Genomic DNA, 25,744 nt, shown 5'->3' with positions numbered 1-25,744 from the left:
CCCCCCCCCCCCGCAACCGCCAACTTCATTTAGCTAGTTCCTAATCTAGCCTCATTTACCTAAGGTCTCCTAATCTCAGAGATTCAACAGGATTTTTGGTTTTGGGTTTTTGTTTATTTTTTGGTATTTCAGAACCAAAATTTGGCCAGAAAGACTCTAAATAAGTACGTCTTTGTCATCATCTAGCAAGCTTTACTTTTGTACAGTGTTCCTTGTATATTATCAGTGTATCTCCATCAAAATACACATTCAATAAGGGCTGTTTCAATCACACTATATCCCCAGAACAAAGAACAGTGCCTGACACAAAATAGCTGAGCAACTATTATAATTATGTATAATTATAACTATGTATAATTATAACTAATTATCAATTAATATTGATAATAATTATTACTTCTCAATGAATTTACTGTTAATAAATAATTAACACACTCATTCACTAAACCGACTGTACCTTAGGAGCAGTAGATGGGAGCTTGGTGCTTCAAAAGTCGAAGAGAGGTACAGCCTTTCTTCACAGGGATGTTTGGGTCCCTGGGACTGAGATTGCCAATAAAACTCAATAAATATTTCTGAATAAATTAATTCTATGTTTTTGGATAATGAAACACCATGAAGAGGACAATAAAAGAATTTCTGAGAATTCTGAACTCATGGTATTAATGCTATTTAGTCATATATTTCAAATGACTGTATTTAAATATCTGTATTCAAATGGCTTCAGCTGACATAATTTGTGTCTTTTCAATGAAGAATATGAAAGTCTTAAGGGTGTGGGTCATGTTTTCTATTTATAAATCCAGATGGAGTATGGTACGGAGCCAGACATCTTACAATTCCAGTTTATGTGGGCAAGGAAGAGAAGGACTTGCTTTTATCCCAGTTTCAGAATTGCTGACACAATTGTTTCATCCGTCCTACATTTACTCAATCTCCTGCCATCCTTGAAGTCTCTCTTCTCCCCTTACCTTGAGGACATCTTTTCTCTTCCTTCCACATCAAAGCTGCTGCTAACTCAACTCACTAAGAAAGTCTAGGGCTCAGTCCAGTCTGTGACAGAGATTCTTTCGGCATCCTTGCTGGAGTTTTCTTTCCTGGGAAAGGAAGGCAGCCTGCAGCCTTGGTTGTAGCTTTGGCCCAGGCACTCTTTGGAGGAGGGCCAGATGCTGTGAAATCTGGATTAGAGGTGTATTCCTGGTGTATTTCATTGACTCCGTGTTACAGTATTTTAAATCACAGTGTAGGGTTTGTAGTACACAGTAACATTAAATCATGGCCTGTTACGCATTTGTCACTCTGAAACATCTATGGTCTCTCTGATTTAGGGGTTTGTCTCAGTCTACCAGTGACATAATAAGAACTAAATAACCCAGAGTCCAACAACTGAATAATCCATTTTCATCGGTTCCAATTCATTCATTCTTGTTTGTTTTCTGCTGTTTTGTTTCAGATGATGAGGAACTAGAGGCATAGAAAAGTCCAGGGACTAGCCCATGGGCATAGCTGAGAAATTTTAGAATAAACACCTTTAGTCCGAGGCAGAGTTAAGACTAAAACCTACAGTTGGCCTTTTGCTACAAGGACACCCCTTTCCTCTCCATATAAGAATACGGTCAAAGAAGAAGACTTCCATTTTCTTCTCCTCAGATCACTTTTGGTTTGAATGGCATTTCAGTTCTGCAAGCTTTATTTAGCAGCTCTTTGCTGGACACTGTCTGACATTGGAGGTACAGAGTTATATGCAACTAATCATGGTCTCAGAGATCTCACGGTCTAGTAATGGATTTAGACAGAGAGACGTGAGCACAACATGGTGTCAGTGGCAGAAATAGATACCCCGTGGAGAGGAACGTCAGAGGATGGGGATATTAACAGGTGAAAACACACATGTAGACATGTGAAATACATGCCTAAATAGCATTCGTAATAGTGAGACGAAAATCAACAGTTTTGTAAACAGGACTTCTTAATTCCATACTTTTAAAGAGTTAATGGTTGCCTAATCAAACAGTTTTAAACTACATTTTTAAATTACCAAAAAAATGTAATGTCTAATTAGATATAAACATTTGCAGCACACACGTATTGAGGATTTTTACTTTACCATTAGGTTTCAAGTTAATAACCTTTTATTTTAGGATGTAGCTATTCAGGAAAACATGACTAATGTAAACAGGATTGGGCTTGAAAGCTTAATTAAAGATTCCAATGACTTTTCTGGGTTAGAGTATGTCCAATTAAAATGAGTTGCAGTTTGATTAATTGATCCTGGATGTTTCTGCTGAGTTATTGTGTTTGGAACTGTCTTCCAATTAATTTTCTATCAATTTACCTGCCATATTTTATCAGATATAATGGATTCCGTAACTTCACAAACACTGAGTATTCTGTGAAACAAATACCCAACGTTTCTACGTGGATGAATATAACTGAATCTGTTCCCTTACATAACAGTATTGGGATGCTACACCTAAATAAGTGCACAAGGTGCTGAGTAGAGACTGAGTCCAATCCCTTTATCACATTCCACACTCTCAGGAAGTTAGACTAAGTGACAGATGCTACTGTCACAGAGTACAAGCTGGCTCTTTCCTATGCCAATTTTCCACTACTTTTGTGGCAGGAAGACCTTTCATTTTTTAATGGCAAATTATTTATGTGCTGTGCTTGAATATTATTGAGGATTAACTGGGAACAACTGTGTAATTTGCCCAGGGGCCTTAGAGGAAAAAAGAAATCACACTTCTCTTTAAAATCCAAAGTTACAGAAGCTTGTCAGAGTACAGGGGTTCTCTCTGACCAGGGAGCTGTGCAGAGAAAGGCAGGGAAGGCCCTGATCATGGGTCACCTGGGGACAGGGAAGTGACTAGGCATGAGGGCTGGGCCACGACCAAGTCAGGGGACTGACGGGAAAAGCGGTCCTCTGTACATCACGCGTTGGACCTTCAGTCCTGTCCTTCCCAGCCATCCCCTAGGTCTGGGGAAGATGCAGCCCTGCAGCAATGATGGTATCAGTTAGTGTAGAAAGCTGTGAGCCTGGAAGCCCAGCTATAATTTTGCCATGGAATGTTCCTCACGGAGCAAAGCCCTGGGCAGGCTGGGAAGAGGAGGACTGTTCTCCCTCACGTTTAAAGAATGATCATGGTTGAAAGAGGCAGGTGGTGTAAGCAACCATGTCACAGGCAGAAAATTCAGTCACTTTTCCCTGAACCAGAGTCAGTGGTGAGCACACGTCCCAGTGGTAGTGGCAGCAGGGGAAAATGGGTCTGCTCAGACTTAAGGCCACAGCACTGTCTGGTGTGACCATACTAAGGTCTATTTCAAAGAAATGAATGTTGGTGGTATTAGTCATATTCTCTGATTTCAAGAGATCCCACCTGAATTCTGATTTTAGTCAACAGTCACTCAGATTTGCTCACTAGACACAGAAAAGTACACTGGGAGCTTCTTTGGCTAATCATGAAAAAGACATCTCAAGGAGGGGAGAAGAAAATAATTGAAATAAATGATATGATTACATTAAAGAGAAATGTGACTTTTATTGCACTGCACTTTGGTAATGAGGGAACATATTTACGACTACAAAAGAAAATTAGTCTGTAATAAAAATTATTCAAACATAAAGTTGTTTGGCATTTTCTTCCTGTAACTATATTTTAGCCTATCAAAAACAAACCGAAAGCAAAAAGAAAAAAATCTAGAATATATTATAATTAAGAACTTCTGCTCATCAAAAGACACTATTAACAAATGTGAAAATGCAATCCACAGAGAAAAAGGAAAATATCTGTAGTGAATTTACCTGAAAAGGACTCATCCAAAATATATAAAGAATTCTACACTTTGTTTTTAAAAGAGGACAACCCTGTAGAAAATGGGCAAGAGATCTGAGCAGTCACTTCATAAAGGACGCTGCCCAAATGGCCAACAGAGATTTGGTAGAGTCTCCTGATGCTTGGCATATGCTCATTCCTGTGACCCAATAACTCCATCCTACGTACACACCCCACAGATATACAAGCATATGTTCACCAAAAGGCCAGCATAATGATGCGTTTGTAATATGCAACTTTGAAAGTACACAAATGCCCATCAACAGTAAATAAATATCTTTGTACTGGCACTGCCAGTGTCCCAAAAGCTCCCCAGGCCATATGAGTGTGTAAGTAGGTGTAAGAAAACCAGCTTTCAGAGCTTCAATATGCTTAGAGTTCAGCATTAACCTTTGAGTATGGCATTTAGAGATTGTTTGCTCTTGATACTTAATATTTGTAGATTTGATGCAGTTCAAATGCAATGCAAATGACTTGTGAGTCTACGTCAGGAGTCCTTACTTCTCCTTCAGTCCCTGGTCCCAAAGTATCGAAAGGAAGTTTGCCCCATTTAATCACCTATCAGTGAAAAATTTAGGCTGCACACAAAAATTTTAGAGCTGGTTGAATGAAAATCAATTCAAGGCTAATTTAAGACACTTCTAAGAAAAATGCTGAGTTTACAAGCCAAAACAGAAAATGACCACTGTCACAATTCAGCTTAAAGAAATGATTGATTCTTTTCTCTGCCTCATTTCCGTGGTTGGAGCATGTCTGTGGGTGTAAAATCACATCAGTGACTCTCAACATTGAGTCCTCAGTGTTTACAAGGTCAAGGGCATATGTTAAAATTACACCAATCAGCATCATGTTGCTAAACTTCTTTTTTAAGGTAGGGAATAGCACCTCTGAATAGGATTATTTAACTAAGACATGTCATAAATTACACACATACAAAAAAGGACAAAGTGAGAGAATGTGAAGAGGTTGGTGAAGACCCAGTGCCATAATTTAGAACAAGAATAGAGAAAGATGGGCTACAAATAGGAGGGGAATCATCATTTCTACACTGAAAAGCAATGTAATGGTTGAGATTATTTGGGGGAAGGGAAGATGTTCATTGCATTGTTGTTACTGTTTCTCAGCGGACTATCACACTACATTAATGTTAACTTTTTCATACAAGGATTTCTGTTCATTATTTTATTACTCCTTCACTTCACATGCCATCCTACAGTTTAGATTAGTTGAAGATAGTTGTGCCAATATTGGGAACTGCAGGGATTGTAAAAGTCCTTCTGTTATAATTCTGTGGTGTAGGCTAACACCAGTTGAATCTCCAAAACTACCTATCATTTCCTTATTCCTATTTCAGTTGCCATATAATTGTTGCCCAGGTGAATCACGTTTTTAGTCATGCTTTCTATTTATTTTTACTGATTTTGCTCAGAAGTTAAAGCATTAGTCTTACCTCAGAGTTTCACTCTGAGATGTGAACACACTTTATGATTGGTCTTTAGGGGAGAGAGTGAAGCAAGCAATGGAGAAAAGCACATTGGATTCTTTCATGTTATTCTATTGCAGCAGTCACTTCTGAGAGACTGCCAAAAACTCTAATCTCAAAAAAAAGTAACATCGACAAATATCATCAACATAGGCCTGGCTATGGTAGCACAGGGAGCTGGAGAAAATAATTCAAAATTAACATATTCAAATATCTGCAACGTTCTACTTGTAGGTAAAAGTGTTAAAGATAGTATCTCAAACAAACAAATTTCTACATTATCGAAATTTCTGCTGTTTCATATTTGTAGTACTATAAAATAACTTCATTTAGTATTTGAAATATTCCACAACAGGTTTAATGTTTTGTGCTATATTTGTTTACAAACAAGAAGGTGAATTTTTGGTAAAAGCTGCTAAATGCTGGGGTAATAACATAATCTAACTTTGACAGACTGATACTTGGTCTTTCAGTTTTGCCCTGTATTTATAAAAACTGTGTTTCCACATAATTTAAAACATCATCATCATCATCATCATGTGTCTGAATTTAAACATTTTTTTTAGGGAAAAGAAAGTGACGCTGAAAACCGTAGACTTACTCTTTGCAATTATATCTATCTCATTCATCTGTCCTGATCCCCAAATACAAATGATAGTCGTTATGCACGGTTGAAAATACTGATTAGTCATAATTATTTTTTAATATGGATGGGTGAACTACAAATTAAACTCTTGAACCTGTAAGTAAGGGAAATGAAATTGCCCTTTAAAATTTTAACCAGAAAACCAATGATATTGGATTAAAGCGGAGCCAGTCACCCAAGGATCACTGGCTCTGAGAGCAGACTTAACTCCAACACTTTGAAGGTATTAATACACGGGCAAACAGTTTCTAAGACAATGTTCTACATCTGACGCACTGGCACAGAACATATGAACAAAGCAGCCAGATTTCCTCGTGAGAGTGTGATTATGGGGCGGGTGGAACCTCATTGAAGGAGGTGGGATATTTTCTCTGGACTATGAAGAAAAACCAGGGGTCTTTTCCAGCCTCGCATAAGTGTGGTCTGTATTGTATATGTGGGACCAGGGAACAGTTTTAATCATGCTACAAGTTAGGATTAAGGGAGAAAACATGAAAAGTTAACTTCAGGTGAAATTAAAGACTGAGAAATGATGTGAGTAACGCAAAGACCTTGCCGAAGGTTATTAGCAGGAGTAAAAAGAGTGAAACACTAACAGCGATAACCGACTCACTAGCAAGTGGTGTGCATCTCCATGTAAAATATGTCCCAACTCTCTTTATCATCATTTCCCCTTTAGCCCGTGCCACCACGATCTCTCACGGGGACTAATGCCGTGGCCTGCTTCTACCCTTTCCTTCCATCCGTTTTCCTCACAGCAGTAAGAGAGAACATGGAAAACGTAAATTAGACCATGCCACTCGTCTGATCCTTTAGAACAAAATCCAAATTCCTCACAGAGGCCTTTGCACCATCCTCCTCTCACACCAATTCTCTCCTCAGCCACCATGACTTACTCCTTAACTCCTGAGAAGTTCATTCCGACCGCCTGGAATTCTCTTCCTTCGGATACTCCCAGGGTTCCCTCTTCTGCTTCATCTGGCCTCTGTTCCAATGTAAGGTCCTCAGAGAGGACTTCCATGAACACCCTACTTGAGATAGAAGCCCTCCAAACCAAACTGTTGTCTGATGCCTTACTTTACTTTTTACTTTATTGTATTTATCATTATCTGAAACTTTATATAAATACACACACACACATACAGACATATGTGTGTATGCATGCCTGTGTGTGTATATGTAAATTGTTTTTATATATATTTATATACATATTGTTTTTTTATTCTGTCTTCGTTTTTACTCTTTTATTGGCTGTCTCTTGTCTCTTCCACTGAAACATACTCTTATGAAGGCAGAGAGCTACTTTTGGTCTCGGTAGTGCTACATTAAACTAGCTGTAATTATTACTAGTTTTTTACTACTTTTCACCCACTTTATGCTAATTCAGTATAACCTTTTAATTATAATTTAAATTCTATTGAATCTTCCCCAGGGGAAAGGTACTTTCATCTAGAAATTTTTAAAAAATGCTGATTTGTTTGATAGTAATGTTGTAAATTGACAAATTACTATTTTGTCTTGTATGTATTATTCTATTAGCTTGGTTGGGGCCCTTTCTTAAGAGTGGTTCACTCTTGCAGTAGAGGTGAAGATGAAAACAGACCCTTATGTGGCCTCTTGACAGCCAACAATGTGCCTCTACCTAAGGCTGCAAGCCTTTTTTTTTTTTTAACATGAGTCCATCTTTAATATTATCACATCAACCACTTCAATTTATTCAGTTACCTATGAGTAGGAAGGAGGGAACTGTATAAAGAGATGTTTATTAATAGATGTAACTTTTTTTTCAGAGATCTTTCTTTCTGCCTTTCCTTTTTAATTTTCAACAACTTTGACTTAAACATAAGAAAGATTTCAGTTTTTAAAACTTTCAAGTAACACAATCATCCTTGAATTTAACACATGTAGGAATGTCAAAAGCCTAACCAACTGCCTCATAAAGATGAAATCTCTCAGATCTTATTAAAATTATAACACATGACTGATGGCAAAAGACTCAAGTCTGTTTGAACACACAGTTGTGTGTCATAATAGTACTTCTATTCATCACAACTACCTGAAACCAAATTAAGGCTAGGATTCCCATCAGACACAATATATAGTGACTCCATTTCTATGAAGTTGAAATTCATACGAAGAATGAAAGGTCATGCACAGGCAAACTGCAGCAGATTTCACTGAAAAATTCGAGGACTGTTTCAGCCTTCTCAATTTCTAAGAATAGTAAGGCTATTTCCTAGATCCTGACAGATTTGAAATTGCCATACCTTTTCTTGTGGCCACCTCTTATTTTTTGTAACTCAAGAAATATCTATGTCAATTTCCTGACTGAGCTCCTAGCATGTTATTGAAAGAAAAGTTATGTATTTCTTTTCATGATTTCTTTATGATTTCCTTACCCTTAAATAAGCTTCATCCTTTGCAGTGAGAGAGAATAAAACAAGGCTGTTAAGCAAGAGAAGATGTAATGGGGATCTGATGAGAATTTTGTCCTAAAACATAACTCTTACAAGTGCTTGACATATGACTTCTGATAATTTACAATTTATCCTGCTTGACAGCACTGCTGTGTCCTCATTTACACTAAAATGTATGAAAAGTGATCAAGACATAATTCCTTGAACTTCATGGTCAGTAAGTTCTGTTAAGTAATTAGCAGAGATGTAAAATAAAACAAACACACCCAGAAGGATTCTGCTATCAAGTCTCTAAAATACCAAGTGAATGTATTTAGAAAATAAAGGAACAACATTTGGATATAAATATGAAGTAGGTGGTCACAAGACATGAGAAAAACAGGGAAAATAAGGGACACCAGAAGAACTGGTGAAACTGGTCAAATCATGGATCCTACACACTTTGCTCGTGCTTTTTTTTTTTTTTTTTTTGCCCTGCTATTGGCCTGTTTTACACAGGGGTCACTGGTTGGAATCAGCTGGATTTACAAGGAGGGTTCTTCCACTTCCTGGGGAAAAGAGGTAAACATTTCCAATATTATATTAAAGATATTAATATTAAAGAAAAACTGAAACAAGTCACATAATCTATAATAATAAGAATGTTTATGTTAAATTTATACAGTGCTGTATGTCAATTATATCTCAATAAAATGGGAATGGAATAAAAGAATGCAGGTTTAGGCATCAGTCAAACACAAATTTGAATTTCATTTATTAGGTGGATTTCTGAAGACAGGTCATTTCAGCTCCCTGAAACTCAGTTACCTCGTCTGTAAAACAGAGATAATACCCATTTCACAGGTTGGTTACGAGGAAGTAATAAAACACCTGGCGCAGCCTGGAACATAGGTTCTCAGTAAACGGTGATTTGGTGGTGGTGTTATCATTATCTTATAGTTGGTGTTATTTTATTTTGGCCCATCTCTGCACTTACATCATGCAATTAAAGACAAACTGCCTAAAAGCAGGACTTACCCACAAAGAGCTGACTGTTGAGCTGTAGGAGGACATGCCCATCAGCCGGAGCAGGCTGCGTCCTTGGTGAAAGCTGATCCACTTGAACAGATGCCTCTTTCGTGTTCCTCTCAACCCTAACGTGGTGCCACTGGTTGTCGCTAAAGTGAGTGGGTGACTGCACCGAGATTTCAAAAGGCCCATTCCCCACATCGAATGAAAATGTCACGACTGCAGGAGCTGGAAATGTCAGACATGAAGATTGGTCACGTTAGTCCCCATGGTGGAGAGCTGAGTCTTCAATACACTCAGGAATAGCACCAGAGCATCAACGGTCACTAAACAGGAAGACAATGGTTTGAACTCTATGGAAGGAACCATTGATGTCGGCACAGAATAGATGTGGAATGAGACAGTAAAATACATTTGTATTTTGGGGAAAAAATGGATTCTAAGAAATTCATCACCAGAGTTCATTTTTCATGGTGATAAAAATGAAAGCTATTTAGCCAGGGCAAGAAAACTAAACAGCATCTGGCATTTTATATAAAAATAATTTTGACAGTGATTCAAAGTTTATTTAATTTCAAAAGCATGCAATATGCATTTGATAGCAAAATACTAATAGCAGTCTAAGAGGATATCAAAACAATACAGCTGGTTGATTTAATTAAGTAATTTTGAAATTAACTGAGAATTTGGATTTTTAAAAATTTTTAATTTTTTGAATTTAAAAGACTTAAGTTGGTTCTAGAGAAGACTAATAATTTCCCCAAATTATTATATATGTTGAATATCAAGTAATTTTCTTGCAAAAATGCTATCTTAATATCATAGTTTTTTTCAAAAGGACACAATGAAAAGATTCAGCTGATAAAGTAGAAACATAGTACTTTAAAAATTAGTTAAAGAATTTACTCCTAAATAGAATCCCATAGACTTCTAAGGAAAAGAAGACTTACAGCGTAGCTCTATCCGTATAAAATCAGTAATCCCCAGGTTCTCTAAAAATACCCCAGATGAAGCTGTTGTCTTAAAAAAGAAAGACACGTCTGCACTAAGTTCTCCGTGGAAAGTGGGAAAATGAAGGTATGAAGCCTCAGTATTGAATGAAGCTGAATTCCAAAATAACCCTGTTTTTTTTAAAGGGAAAAATAAAAAAGGAAAAAAAATTCATAAAATAAATGACATAATTACATTTTCTTTTTTTTTTTTTTGCAGTTTTACTCTTAAAATATTGCTAATTTACACAAACCTGCTTTTCTTTTGTCTGTTAATTATACAGTATACAAGACATGAAAACACGATTGGAGATTTTACAAGGGTTGAAATTCTGGATTCCTTCCAACATAGGAGAGGAATGATCACTGCAGTAACAGTCTGAAAGTTATATTTCATATAAGAAAAATAACCTGCAGCCTAAATACCAAAGCATTATGATAAGATCTGCCAAACATTAATAGACATTTTTTTATAACTTGAAAATGTAAACACCTACATTACTTTGAATAACAAAAACTCTACGGAAGCTCCAAGTGTTTTTTGTTCTAATACTTCTAACATACCTTACAGAGTTACACCACCAACTAATGTTTTCATTAACGGGCTTTGTGATTTCCTAAACTGAGATTGGCAGTCAAAATATTCTCATCTAATTAAAGATCAAGACACTACTTACTCTGTACTATGCTGATATTCTCATGAAAATGCTCTTTTCATTCAAAATTATCTTTTATTTTGCTTATAATAGTGAAGTAGGAAAAGCGTTCTCAAAAATTTTTTAAATGCTCAAAATAAGGAGAAAATGTTTAGAAACTGTAGTATAAAGTAAGACATCTGCAAAAATTATGTGGACTATAAAGTAAATTATAATTTCTGTCCAAATACTTCTTATTTTCACCTTCCCATTCATTTTTTTGGTTACATCTACAAGTTTCTACAAGTTTTCTTTTGAAAAAAATATTCTTGGTCTTATAAAAACAAAGCATGGAAAAGAAAATACACATGCAGTGGCATGAAGTGACGGAAGTGAAATCCAACTGCATACACGTGGTTGATGAGAAGCATTATCGGAGAAATGAACTACTGCATTGCCCCTGCCACCAGCAAGTTGTCGACACATCAAAAATAAATATACATCTTCAGTTTTAAGCAACTGCCATCATATGTACTCACAACACTGAATGAAATTCTACTAAATTACCTTCCTGGAAGAAAGACGTATTGATCCTCTGAAGATAGAACACAGGAATTTCAAAACAACGTTTTGTTATGTTAGCAGAGAACAGATACCTCGTTAAGTTAAAAGTCACGAACTTGCCTTGGCTTCTATTTGTTCCTTAGATTATAATCTGTTTTCTATAAATTCTGGATCCAAACAAATAGTGCTTACATCTATTGTATTTTTTCCTGTATTTCCTATGGACCTGATTCAAAAGTCAATCCTCAGCTCATATGTGGACAATTTTAGAACTGAGTTTATTCAGCTGCGAATATACTTAGAGGACTTTTTTTTTCCCTGCAGCCAAATGAAACTGTATATTTTCTGAGTATGTCAAACTTTGCCCTTATTTCCATTTTACAGCTATTTCTGTGCCTAGACATTTTGCTCTCTATGAAAGAGAGCAAGAAAAGCAAAATATCAAGCCAGGGGTAAATAACACATTAGTGTTCTTAAAAGTTTTTACCTGACCTATTTTTAGAAGGAATTAAATGCCTTTCTGTTGAAATGTATAAACATTAAAATAAAGCTGTAACTTTAAATTATGGAGTATTATTAAATCTTGCTCATTTGGAGTGATTACTAAGAGGAACCCTCAGAATTACTTAAAGGTCTAAATTAGATATTATTACTATAAGAACATAATATCCCACTTGTTTCATTTTTATATCACAACTAACCCAATAAAGCATTGTACAGAGGGCTTCAGGGAACTGGCTGAAACAGAGGAACAATTCTTTGAATTGCTGCTATTTTTACAATGAATGCTTCTATAGTAATGCAAACAATTTATTACCTTAGGTAGTTTAAAAACTCACACACACATAGTACCACATTTATCTAGTTAGCAAACCTGATTTTACAGAATCACAACAGGTAAAAAAATGAAGTAAGAACACTTTATTGAATTAAAAAATTGCTGCTAATTCACAACAACTATAAAGACAGGAAAAGCCAATATTTCCAAATGATAGCTCAGCTCTTTACAGACTGTGCCAGGAAGCACCCAGGAGGCTCTGGGCTGCCTCTGAGAAAGGAGGGGCAAGAAAGAGGAAGCAGAGCAGAGCCCAGCAGGCAGACACCAGCCAGAAGCGGCAGGTCTTTTGAAGAGAGGATTTCATGGCTGGGGTGGATTAAAAATCCCTAAGCTACGCCTGGAGCAGACCAGAATGCAATCACTTACTATATGAATGCTCTTTATCATCCCAACAAAATGCCATTTGCAGCAACATGGATGGACCTTGAGATTATCATATGAAGTGAAGTAAGTCAGACAGAGAAAGACAAATATCATATGATATCACTTATATGTGGAATCTATAAAATGATACAAATGAACTTATTTACCAAATAGAAACAGACGCACAGAAATAGAAAACAAATTTATAGTTACCAAAGGAGAAATGTGGGGTGGGGGAGGATAAATTAGGAGTTTGGGATTAACATATACACACTACTATATATAAAACAGATAATCAACAAGGACCTACTGTATAACACAGGGAACTGTACTCAATACTCTGTAATGGCCTATATGGGAAAAGAATCTTAAAAACAGTGGCTATATATATATATATATATATATATATATATACGTTAAAAAACCATGATGCATTATTCTAAGTAATTATTACTAATAATTAACAAAAGTAATTAATAATTAGTATATTCTCAATTACATTCAATATAGGGTACTAGAGATTTGGAAAGATTCTTTCAGGGATTCCACTTACTTATTAACTTTCCAGAATTCAAAAGAAATTGTAATGAATAACGGGATCCATATGGTTTTTTACATAGAAAAGGAAGATATACTAAGTATTTAATTCCATACATAAAGTAAAAAGAGCCCGTATAGGAAAATTAACTCAGTAGAATATTAAGATTACAAGTAATTTTTAAAATACCTGTTTTGCTAAACTTTTATTTATATCATTTATTAATGATAATGATTCTCCTTTTAAAAGTAACAGATTTATAGAGACAGAAAGTAGATTAGTTGGCTGGGAAGATGGAAGGATTGAAAGATGACAGGGGCTAAGAGGTGAAGAGTTCTTTTTAGGGTAATGAAAATGTTCTAAATTGATTACAGTAATGGTTACACAATGCTATGAATATACCAAAAGTCACTGAATAGTTCACTTTACATGGGTGAATTGCATGGGATGTGAATTATATCTCGATAAAGATGTTTAAAAAAAGGACAGTATTTGAAAACTCTGTTGTTTTTTAAGACATTGTTTTACTTTTAAAATCAAAGTGCATATGACATGCTAAAACTACCTTTCCTTCTTTTTCAAAACCACTTATATGAAGTATGATTGACATGTAAAAAGCTGTGCATATTTAGTGCATATAACCTGATGAGTTTGGTAACACTATCTTTCTTTTTTTATTAATTTAAAAAAATTTTATTTATTTATTCTTGGCGGCTTTGGGTCTTCGTTGCTGCAAGTGGGCTTTCTCTAGTTGCGGCAAGCGGGGGCTACTCTTCACTGTGGTGTGCAGGCTTCTCTTTGCGGTGGCTTCTCTTGTTGCGGAGCACGGGCTCTAGGCACGCAGGCTTCAGTAGTTGTGGCACGTGGGCTCAGTAGTTGTGGCGCACGGGCTTAGTTGCTCCGCGGCATAGTGGGATCTTCCCGGACCAGGGCTCAAACCCGTGTCCCCTGCATTGGCAGGCGGATTCTTAACCACTGCACCACCAGGGAAGCCCCCAACACTACCTTTCTTAAAAGTGAATAAAATAAAATGAAATACAGAAATGCAAAGGCAAGGGATAGTTTACTAGTCAAATGAATCTTTCTGAGCACTTAATCATTTTAAAAAGCTGGAAATATGGGTTTCTTTAATGAAAACTTTTATTTTGAGATAACTGTAGATTTTCAGGCAGTTGTATGAAATAATAAAGATTCTGTGTACCCTTTACCCAGTTTCCGACAATGATAACATCTTGCAAAATTGTGGTACAATATCACAACCAGGGTACTGGCATTGATACAGTTAAGATGCAGAACATTTCCATCACTGCAAGTATTCCTTAGGCTTCCCTCTTAAAGCCATACCCTCTTCCATCCTGCCCTCAACCCCTCCTTAACCCCGGCAACCACTAATCAGTTCTCCATTGTCATTTGAAAAATGCTCTACAAATAAAGGCATACAGTACGTAGCCTTAGAGACTGACAACTATTTCACTTACAATTACTCTCTGAAGATTCACACAGCTTGTTGTGTATGTCAGTAGTTCATTCCTTTTTACTGCTGAGTAGTATGCCATGGCATGGATGTTCCACAATTTATTTAACCATTCACCTGTTGAAAGACATCTGGGTTGCTTCCAGTTTTCAGCCATTAGAAATAAAGCTGCTATGAACATCCACGTACAGGTTTTTGTGCAAATGTAAGTTTTCAGTTCTCTGGGATAAATGCCAAGGAGTACAATCACTGACTCGTATGAGAATTGCATGCTTGTTTTTTATGAAACTGCCAAATATTTCCAGAGTGGCCATATCATTTTACATTGCCACCAGCATGTATGAGTGATCAGTTTCTCCACATACCTACCAGAATTTTGTGTTGTCACTATTTTCTTTTTTAATTTTAGCCATTCTGAAAGGTGTGTAGTGATATCTCATTGTGGTTTTAATATGCGTTTGCCCAGTGGTTAATGACTCTGAGTATTTTTTCAGGTGTTTAATTGCCACCTGTATTCCCTACTTGTTGAAATCTCTCTTCATGTCATTTACCCATTGCATTCCTGGCTTGCAGATGGTTGCATTCTCACCGTGTCCTCACATGGCCTTTCCTCCGCGCACAGGTGGAGAGAGAGAGGGCTCTCTGATGTCTCTTTGTCTTCTTATAAAGACATGAATCCAATCAGATTAGGGACCCATGCTTATGACATCATTTAACTTAAATTATCTCCTTAAAGACCCCACTGCCTAATACAGTCCCATTGGGGGGTCAGGGCTTCAACATATGAATTTTGGGGGTGGGGAACAATTCATTTCATAACATCCATACTTTAATTGGACTGCTGCTTCTTTTTCCATTGTTGACTTTTGAGGGGTCTAGTATCTCTAGTATCTCTAGATACTAGTCCTTTGTCAATTCTCAGCCCACATCTTACTTAAACCTATCAGCAACAATTAATGACTGATTATTTTCCTCTCTTTGAAATATTCTCTTCATTGGGAGTACAGGATACCAGCACTCATGTGCCTTTCTCATTAGTGGTATCGTTCTCAGTTTCCTTTCTTTCTTCTTCCTCAACTCCCCAACCTATCAGTGTGGGAACGTCTCAAGGCCCTGTCATTATATTACTTCACCCACAATAACTCTTGCGGCCCATTTCATGGCTTTAAATATGCTGCTGACTTGTAAATATATAGCTGAAGCCTGGAACTCTCAAACTAACAACTCCACATCTCTATGTGAATGTCTAAGAGCATCTCAGCGTTAATATGTTCAAAAACAGAATTCTTAACACTCCTCTGCAATTCCTTGACCCCAGCAGCAATCTTCTCCATCTCAGTTAGGGCCAATTCCATGCCTCTAACTGACTGTGAGACCTAACACCTTGGTATCATTCTTGACTACTCGTTTTGCAACCTACATCAACCCATCAGCAGATGTGACTGCTTCTCCTTTTGAACAATACACACGTTACCACTATCATCACTGTGCCCATGGTCCACGCCATCATTATCCCTCAGCTGCTGGTGATATGCTCACCAGCTCTACCCTGTTCAGTCTCACGAAAGCATAAGTTACACCACACTGCTCCTCTTCCCGAAATTCTCCCGTTTTCCATTCACATTCAGGTTGAAAAATAAAGACCTTTCAAAACCCTCAGTGATCTGACCACCGGTTTCCTCTCTGACTTATACCCTTCTCCTGTCTGCACACTCTGCTCTGAACATACGGCCATTTTGCTGTTCCATGACCATATCAGCAACAGTCCCATCTCTGCGTGGATACTCTGGCTTTTCCCGCTGCATAAAGTACTCTTTCACAGACACTCTCATGCCTTGCTCTCTTATTTCCCTCAGATTTTTATTCAAATGCCACCTTCATAGTGAGCACCTAATAACCACTGTATTTTAAATGCTCAATCCCACCCCAGTCCTCTCTCAGCTGCACTGCCTTCACAATACTTACGAGTGTCCGTCACACCAGATTACTTATTTGTTGTCCATCTCCCCCACCTCAGGAGAACCTGAGCTCCAAGAATGCAGATCTTCTTGTCTATTTATTTTTGCCTGTTTCGTTCACTGCTGTTTCTCTCTCTCCCTGTCAGTCTCAATGTGGGGAAGACATGGTGCAGTGTATGGGCTCAATAAATATTTGTTGAATGAAATTATAAGATTCTCTTTGTCATAATAGCAATCAGAAAGCTTAGAGTAATCACGCCCAGTTTGGTTGTATCATATGTATCTCATAAATATACTCAAATTCTTTGGTAAACAAGTAGAAAGAGGAAAGTAAAGAGAGGAGACCGAAGAGAAAGAAGAAAGAAGAAAAGCAAGAAGATGAGGGGGTTGAAAGGGTGGAGAAACTTGAAGAAAATTAAATAAAGGAAACCCAAGGAAAGAAAACAAAATGAAACCTAAGAATTAACGAAAAAGAATTTATTAATGGTGAAGGATTATCAGATATAGTGGAGCTTGCAAAATTATATGATTATCTCTTAAAATGGAATTGATCCTCATTCTTTTTAATGGTTTATATGTAGTCTGCCAAATGGAACAGAACTCTGTCAATGGAAGAGAAATTAACCAAATCACTAGTCAATATCTTTTTCCAGTCTAAGAATACAACTTCTGCAAAGTTATTTATTGCCTACATGAACCTTTGATTACTTAATGCATTCTGGGCAGCTGTGATTTCTCAGACAGCTGAACAAGTCGATGCAGGCAAAATGAAGAAACTAATTTCAATGACAAGAGTCTAAGAAAAAGAAACTTAGAACAATCTTTTCTAACCATGTAGGTTTTGAGGGTGCCTTGGTGAGACATAAAATTTTAACACAATGAATTAACTGAGAAGAAATACATTTCATAAAATTGGCTGAAAAATTCAAATGCCAAAGAGTTAAAAATACTACCTTGTCCAGAAAAACAAATTGAGATCAGAAATTTAGATCACACTTACAACTCTTTAAACCGATTATAAAATGCAGGTATACATTTTACCACATCACAGCCTATTTCAGGAAAAATTAATACCAGCGCACAAGACTGAGATGCGTCCTTGTTGAGTACTGACCTATAAGGATAACTATTCCTTAAATTATTCTGTCAGAAAAAGCAAATTACCTCAAGCTGGAAAAGTCAGTTTGGCCTCAGAATTTCCCACAGCAACATTAAAAACTAGAAGATACAGGAGGACTGTCCACAAATTTCTGAAAGAAAATATTGCCAGCCTAACTTTTTTTTAAGCATTAAGGTAACAGATAGACCTTGTCAAATTTGAAAGAATTCTGAGAATAAAGCACATACAAACTCTTTTGGGGAAAAATAAAAATAAAGCATTCCTTCATAATGAAATATAGTCCATCAAAAGATACCTAGAAAAGCTATAAAAGACAAAGTTGACTGCATCTCTTAGGGCAGGTAGAGTAGAATATTATGTACAAAGTGGTGAAAAGTCACAAAGTGTGATTCAAAAATACTATACCAGTTTCTAAAAAGGTTAAACATAGGGTTACCTTTTGGTCCAGAAGTTCCACTCCTAGATGCATACTCCTAAGAGTGGAAATATACATGTCCAAAAAAACACACCTATACACAGATGTTCATAGCAGCATTATTCATAATAGGCAAAAAGTGGAACCAACCCAAATGGCCAACAACTGATAAATGGATGAACAAACTGTGATGTATCCATACAGTGGAACATTATTTGGTCCTTAAAATAATGAATATTTGATACGAGCTACAACATGGATAATCCTTAGCAATGTGCAAGCTAAGTGAAAGAAGCCAGTCACAAAGATCACAAACTCTGTGTTCTCATCTATATGAAATGTCCAGAATAGGCAAGTCTGCAGAGATAAAAAGTAGATCCATAGTTGACTAGAGTTGGGGTGGGAGTGAGAGGGAAATGGGGAATGTCTGCTAATGCGTACATGTTTCTTTATGGGGTATGAAAATGTTCTAAAATTGATTGTGGCGATGGTTGGACACCTCTGTGTAATATGCTAAAATGATTAAATATACTAAAATACCATTAGATTGTATACTTTAAATAGGTGCATCATAGGGCACATGAACTATATCTCAATAAAGCTATTACCAAAAAATAACATAAGGTTGAACCAGCCAACTTTGTCTTAGAGTTCTGAGGCAACAAATACTCTCAAGCATTTGCCAACTCAGGAAATGCAACACTCATGGGTCTTTCTAGAGGAAAAAAAAAATAATAAATCACATAAAAATATCAATTACCTGACAATGCAATCCAAGAATAAAAAAAAAATCATTCAAGAATAGAGAGGCTGGGCTTCCCTGGTGGCGCAGTGGTTGAGAGTCCGCCTGCCGATGCAGGGGACACGGGTTCATGCCCCGGTCTGGGAAGATCCCACATGCCGCGGAGCGGCTGGGCCCGTGAGCCATGGCCGCTGAGCCTGCGCGTCCGGAGCCTGTGCTCCACAACGGGAGAGGCCACAACAGTGAGGGGCCCGCATACGGCAAAAAAAAAAAAAAGAGTAGAGAGGCTCTGATGATAGGACCAGTGGTTAGCATTCAAAAATAAACAGCCAGGGCTTCCCTGGTGGTGCAGTGGTTGAGAGTCCGCCCGCCGATGCAGGGGACACAGGTACATGCCCCGGTCCGGGAAGATCCCACATGCCGCTGAGGGGCTGGGCCCGTAAGCCATGGCGGCTGAGCCTGCAGGTCCGGAGCCTGTGCTCTGCAACAGGAGAGGCCACAACAGTGAGAGGCCCGCGTACCGCAAAAAATAATAAAATAAAACAAACAGCCATACAAATAATAGCATAACTAACAAAAATTGGGACGTGGGGGGAGAAAAAGATGAGGAAGGAACAGATGAGTGCTAATTTTCCCATTTTTCAGAATAGATCAATGCTATCTAAAATTTAAAACAACTTGAATATAAAACCAAGTGACTCTATAACCTTTAAAATTTTTATAATTTTTTTAAGTTTAGCAAGATCATACAAGTTGAATATATATTTATTAGATATATAAATAATATAAAGCAATCCCTACAGCTTCAATTTGTTTCTTCTTTCTCTGTCAACTTCAGTTAATAAAGTTTTGCAAATTTATTTCTAAATCTCTTCTTCTATTCTTCTGTCAAGAACAGTGCTTCTCAACCTGGGGCTATTTTGCATCCCAGGGAACATCTGGCAATTTCTGGAGACATATTTGGTTGTCACAACTGGGGAGGGTACTACTGGCACCTAGCAGGTAGGGGCCAGGGATACTGCTAAATGCCCTACAATGCACAGGACGGCCCCCGACCATCACAAGGAATTACTCAGCCCAAGTGTCAAGAGTGCCGAGGTTGGGAAACCCTGCAGTAGCGATATTTAGAAATGTCTGGAATAATGCTCATTGGTATTAAACATTATTTCGGAGTTGTGTGACTCTTGGTGATTACTATAGTCTTTCCTTTGACATTTCTGTATATCTTAAAATGTTAGAATGACTTCATATCAATTGTCATTAATATTTAATATTTAAAACAATGAATACAGGTATATACATGTAGAATCCTGTCACAAAAGAATATTACTGTAGTTCTGAGAATTATCAGGATTCCCAGTCTCAAAAAAAATGGAAATCTTTTGAAAGTGTTAGAAAGAATGTTTGTTGCCCCACATTTGGGAAGTTTCTTGAATATCAGTTACTAGCTAGTAATGTAAATCTTTTCAAAAGAACACAAAACAAAAAGCGAAATAGGGGGCTTCCCTGGTGGCGCAGTGGTTGAGAGTCCGCCTGCCGATGCAGGGGACACGGGTTCGTGCCCCGGTCCGGAAAGATCCCACATGCCGCGGAGCGGCTGGGCCCGTGGGCCATGGCCACTGAGCCTGCGCGTCCGGTAGAGGCCACAACAGTGAGAGGCCCGCGTACCGCAAAAAAAAAAAAAAAAAAAAAAAAGGCAAAATAAGTCATAAGATATTTTTCTTTCTTCAAGAAGTAGTTAGCATTTCAGTTTTATAAAGACACTGTCTTATTAAAAGAGTGAAAAATCAAAAGTATTAAGTAAAATCGTGTGCTTATTTGAAAGCACTTTCACTGCCTCAAGCCCACGTACATGAAATGAGAAATGGCTCAGGATGGTACTAGACGTCCTTTGTACTTTGTGATTTTTAAAATTCAGAATAAGTCTTTCAAAATATAAACTCCTTTAATTAAAAGTATATATTTTCATATCATTTAATTGCTTATACAATAAAAAACTTATTCCTGTTCTCTCACGAGTAACTCCAAGCTATATGTTTCTCGAGCTGTATATGATAGATCATTCTCATTCTTTCATAAGCGGCTATTTATTGATTATCTTTCATGTAACAGGTAATGTACTAGGTGTCAGGAATACAATAATAAATGAGCAATGGACTTGCTCTTGAGAGGCTCAGAAATAATTAAAAGCCAGTATGAGAAGTATATCTTTGTAATTTACTGAACATTCTTTGAAAGTGTAGGTAAAGTCCTCTAGAGACCTGTGGAAGGCTTCATGTAGGAAGGGTGTGAATGTGAGTGTGAATGGTTTCAGTAAAAGGATTGGAGGTATGTTGCAGATGAAGGAAAGAAAGCAAGTGAAGAGGAAATGGAGCCAGATGCCATCAGTGGTTGATGAATTTTCTCTGTGCTGCAGGACCTGCAGAAACAGGGGAAGTTCCGTGTAGGTATCCTCCTGATTGATGTCAAAAAACATTTAACCCCGGGGGTCAATACTACTACGGTTTCTCCTTAGTGTGAGGGGAGAGTTCTGAAGATAACGCAACTACAATTGGCATGCTCTCCAATAATTTTTAATGCATGCTTTAGTTGAAGAATTATTGGTCTAGAGCAGCGCTCCCCAACCTTTTTGGCACCAGGGACCGGTTTCGTGGAAGACAATTCTTCCACGGACGGGCGGTGGGGGGGAGAGACGGTTCAGGCGGCAATGCAAGCGATGGGGAGCGATGGGGAGCAGCAGATGAAGCTTTGATCGCGCGCCTGCCGCTCACCTCCTGCTGTGCAGCCCGGTTCCCAACAGGCTGCGGACCAGTATCAGTCCGCGTCCTGGGAGTTGGGGACCCCTGGTCTAGAAGACTTCTGATGGCACCTCAAAAATGGAGATGGTCCCACTGCTCCTAGGAGAGTGAGCAGAAAGGAAAATATATGTACGAGCCCTCTTAGTTATAATCTTTCTATTAACTGTAAACCCAGATGTTTTCCCGTGATTCTTTCTGTTGACCCTTTGTCTCTAAAGTTAGTAAAAGTCAGCAACATATTCAGTAAGATCCTAGGAGTATCCTGGAGAATACCCATGTTACTAAAATCTTTACTAGTCAGTTTCTTTGTTTTATTATTCTTTTACAATTTCAGCCATTCTAATAGTTATATACTGGTATCTCCTTGTGGTATTATTGTACATTTCCCTAATGACTAATGATGTTGAAAACCTTTTTATGTGTTTATTTGGAATCTGTATATTTTATCTGACAAAATGTATGTGCAAATCTTTTGCCCATTTGTTAATCTGAATTTTTCTTTAATTGCACTGTTAGAAAGTTCTTCATATATCCTGGATACTAGCCTTTATCAGATATGCGCTTTGCAAATATTTTCTCCCCATGTGTGGTTCTTCTTTCCATTTTTTAAAAATTAAGTTATATTGGAGTATAGTTGATTTACAATGTTGTGTTAGTTTCTGCTGTGTTGCAAAGTGAATCAGTTATACATATACATATATCCACTCTTTTTCAGATTCGTTTCCCATGTAGGTCATTACAGAATATTGAGTAGAGTTCCTTGTGCTACGCAGTAGGTTCTTATTAGTTATCTATTTTATATAGAGTAGCGTGTATATGTCAACACCAGTCTCAATCCCAATGTCATTTTAAAAGCAGTTTTTAATTTTGGTGAAACTCAACTTATCATTAAAAAAATTTATGGATCATGTTATTGATGTTGCATCTAAGAAATCTGTGCCTAACCCAAGGTCACTATGATTTTCTTCTATATTTCCTTAGAGAAGTTTTATAGTTCGTGGGTTTACATTTAAGTTTGTGATTGACTTAATTTTTATATGCAGTTTGAAGTATGGGATGAAATTCTTTTACTGTTTTTGTTTTTGCAAATGGATTCTAATTGTTCCAGCACTGTTTCTTGAAGAGGACTATTCTTTCTCCCTTGAGTTGCCTTATGTGCGTATGTATGTGTGTGTGTGTACATACACCTATTCGACTCCATTAATTGATTTGTCTATCTTGATATCAATGTATACTGATTTGAACTGTGTAGTTTTGCAAGAAGCCTTAAAATCAGATAGCTAAGTCTCCAATTTTGCTTTTATTATTCAAAATGTTTTAGCCAATCTAGTTTCTTTGCTTCCCCCTATACATTTTAGAATAAGCTTGCCAATTTCTGAAAAAAAAATTAAAAATGCCTGCTGGGTTTTGACTGAGAGTGTATTAAATCTGTACATCAATTTGGGGAACACTGACATCTTAACAAAATCAAATCTTTCAATCTATGAGTATTACATTTTTATTTAGTTCTTTATTTCTCATAAATGTTATGTATTTTTGTTATATTTATACCAAATTATTTCATTTTTTTTGTGCTGCTCTAAAAGGTACTTTTAAAACTTCAATTTAAAGTTTTTCATTATTAGCATATAGAGATATAATTTATTTTTTGCATATTGACCTTGCATCCTGTAATCTTGCTAAACTCACTTATTTTTTTTTTACAAATTCTTAAGAATTTTCTACCTAGAAAACCATGTCTTTAGTAAATAGAGACATTTTATTTCTTCCTTTCTGATCTGTATGACTCGAATTCCTTTTCTTGACATACTACATGTGCTAGGACCAACAGTATGATATTGAATAGGAGAGGTGAGAACAGATCCTTGTCTTGATCCTGATTTTAGAGAGGAAGCTTTAAGTCTGTGACTATTCAGGATAGTCATATTTTCAGATTTTCACAGATGCCTTTTGAAACATTGAGAAAGTTTTTTTAAGTTCGTAGTTTTTATCGTAAGTAGGATGTTGAATTCTGCCGCTTACTTTTCACATATTTTTCAAAAAATGTATTTCCATATTCATAAATAAAGAAATTCTTTAAGGTCAACAATATTTACTAAGTTTTATATCTGCAGCACAACTTTAAAGGGGACTTTATCATTCATATCTTTTGTGCTTTTGGTAAAACACCTAAAAATATTATCTATGACTTCTGACATTAAGCAATAATAGCAGTAGTAACACAAAATTTTATACCCCTCTACATTTAAAAAATTGAAAAGAAAGACTTGGAGTTAGGAGCAAGTTCATATCTGGTACCTGAAGGTCTCACTCATTTTTGTTTATTTGTCCTGATTTCTCAAGGCTTCTGTCTTCTTTCCTAGATAAACATGGCTAGATATGAAATTTTCAACTTCTCTGGTTTGTGTGATAAATCCAAAATATTATTTATTTTCATCTTTCCATTTTTCTGTTCAAAGAAAATCTAAACATTCTGTGTCTCAATGAAGGGCACTAGCATTCTTATTGTCTCAACAAATGGTGCTACCTGCTTTACTCAAGTCAGGAAGCTGGAGATCATCCTCACAGCTTTTCACCCTCACTCCCGTCCAGATCATACTGAACTTACCTCCCTAATTGAGCCCCTTATTTAAGCCCCATGACAACTATTGCCTAGTTCAAGCCTTCATCATTTTCCTTGTCTTACGTCAAAGGTCACCTTCCTGTCTTTAGGTTTGTAACTGACTTCCATGCTTTCAGTTGGGTCATAAGAATTAAGCTAAGTCTTAAATTATTCCAGGCCTAACTAGTGTTCCAGTCCTAATGCCTTCAGGATAACATCCACATATCTTTCCTCTGCTTATAAGGCCCACTGTGCATGATCCCATATCTAGAAGCCCTACATCTGCCCAGTGTATCTCACTTGGAAAGGAAAAAAACTGTGTCTAGGAAATTGCACCTTCAGAGATACAGTCTGCCCATACAGAGAAAACGGGAGCATTCATTACTCTGCCGCCATCATTCTTCAGACTGAGAAAGTTTTTAAAAAGGGCCCTTTATGCAGAAAATGCTCTATGACCTTATGCGGGGATGAGCCTCAACCCTAAAGTAGATATGGGGGACAAGAAGGCCAAGGAAAGCTCTCAGTGATCGTTTCATTAATAAGTCAGATGTTAATGAGCAGGTCTCTAAATACTTACAGTATTTGTAAATCCTTATTCCTGATATTGCCAGCCTCCTTCTGCATCCCCATGGTCACAAAACTTTAACGCTCTAGTTTCTCAACCTTAAGACTAGGGACCTTTTGGACAAGATAATTCTTTGTGGTGGAGGGCTGTCTTGTGCACTGTAGGATATTTACAGCATTTCTGGCCTCTCCCTTTAGATGCCAGTAGCATAAAACCCCTCACAGTTGTGACAGCCAAAACTGTCTCCAGATATTGCCAAATGTCCCCTGAGGGAGCAAAATCACCTTGGATGGAGAGTCACTGCCCTAAGGGAAAAGATGCTGTGTGCTTAAGTTCATGACAGGAAGTCTGAAAGAAAGAACCCCTAAGGGACAGAGTTGGGAGTGACCTTAGTCAAAGCAGAACAATTCCCCAGGGATGGTGGCAAATGGAGGAAGCCCACCTGAGCCCCTGAAGGGTTAAGATCAGAGCCAGCAGTGAAGAGTGCATGTGATGTACAGAACAATTTCTCTATAGTCACGCAAAATCATCGCACTCCTCGGGATGCATCCTGCATTTACAATCTCATCTCTTTGCACATAACTTTTCTCTGCACGAAATATCCTATGTCATCTTTAAGTGACTGTTTAAGGCCTACTGGCAGAACAGGAAGTAGAGGTGATAAAGATTAGGGATGGTAGGTATAATGGCAGACCGTTTTTTTTGTTTGTTTTTTTTTTTTTGCGGTACGCGGGCCTCTCACTGTTGTGGCCT

At 37.3% G+C, this 25,744-nt stretch overlaps 1 protein-coding gene across 1 annotated transcript in view; it reads right to left on the bottom strand.

Moving 5' to 3' along the window:
* LOC103075710 (contactin-associated protein-like 4) overlaps window positions 1–25,744 on the bottom strand; it is a gene marked incomplete at its 3' end in the record, with an annotated part of 244,633 nt that overhangs the window by 3,413 nt on the left and 215,476 nt on the right. The window contains exons 16-17 of the mRNA XM_007470921.1: window positions 10,341–10,511; window positions 9,400–9,618 (exon numbers count right to left, since the gene is read on the bottom strand). Coding sequence (XP_007470983.1) covers window positions 9,400–9,618; window positions 10,341–10,511 — 390 coding nt within the window. The remainder of the gene's footprint in view (window positions 1–9,399; window positions 9,619–10,340; window positions 10,512–25,744) is intronic.

This window comes from Lipotes vexillifer, unplaced genomic scaffold, assembly GCF_000442215.2.
Source record: "Lipotes vexillifer unplaced genomic scaffold, Lipotes_vexillifer_v1.1 scaffold1852, whole genome shotgun sequence".
Taxonomy (NCBI): domain Eukaryota; kingdom Metazoa; phylum Chordata; class Mammalia; order Artiodactyla; family Lipotidae; genus Lipotes; species Lipotes vexillifer.
The sequence above is the reverse complement of the archived record's forward strand: the minus strand, read 5'-3'. Positions and strand labels throughout refer to the sequence as shown.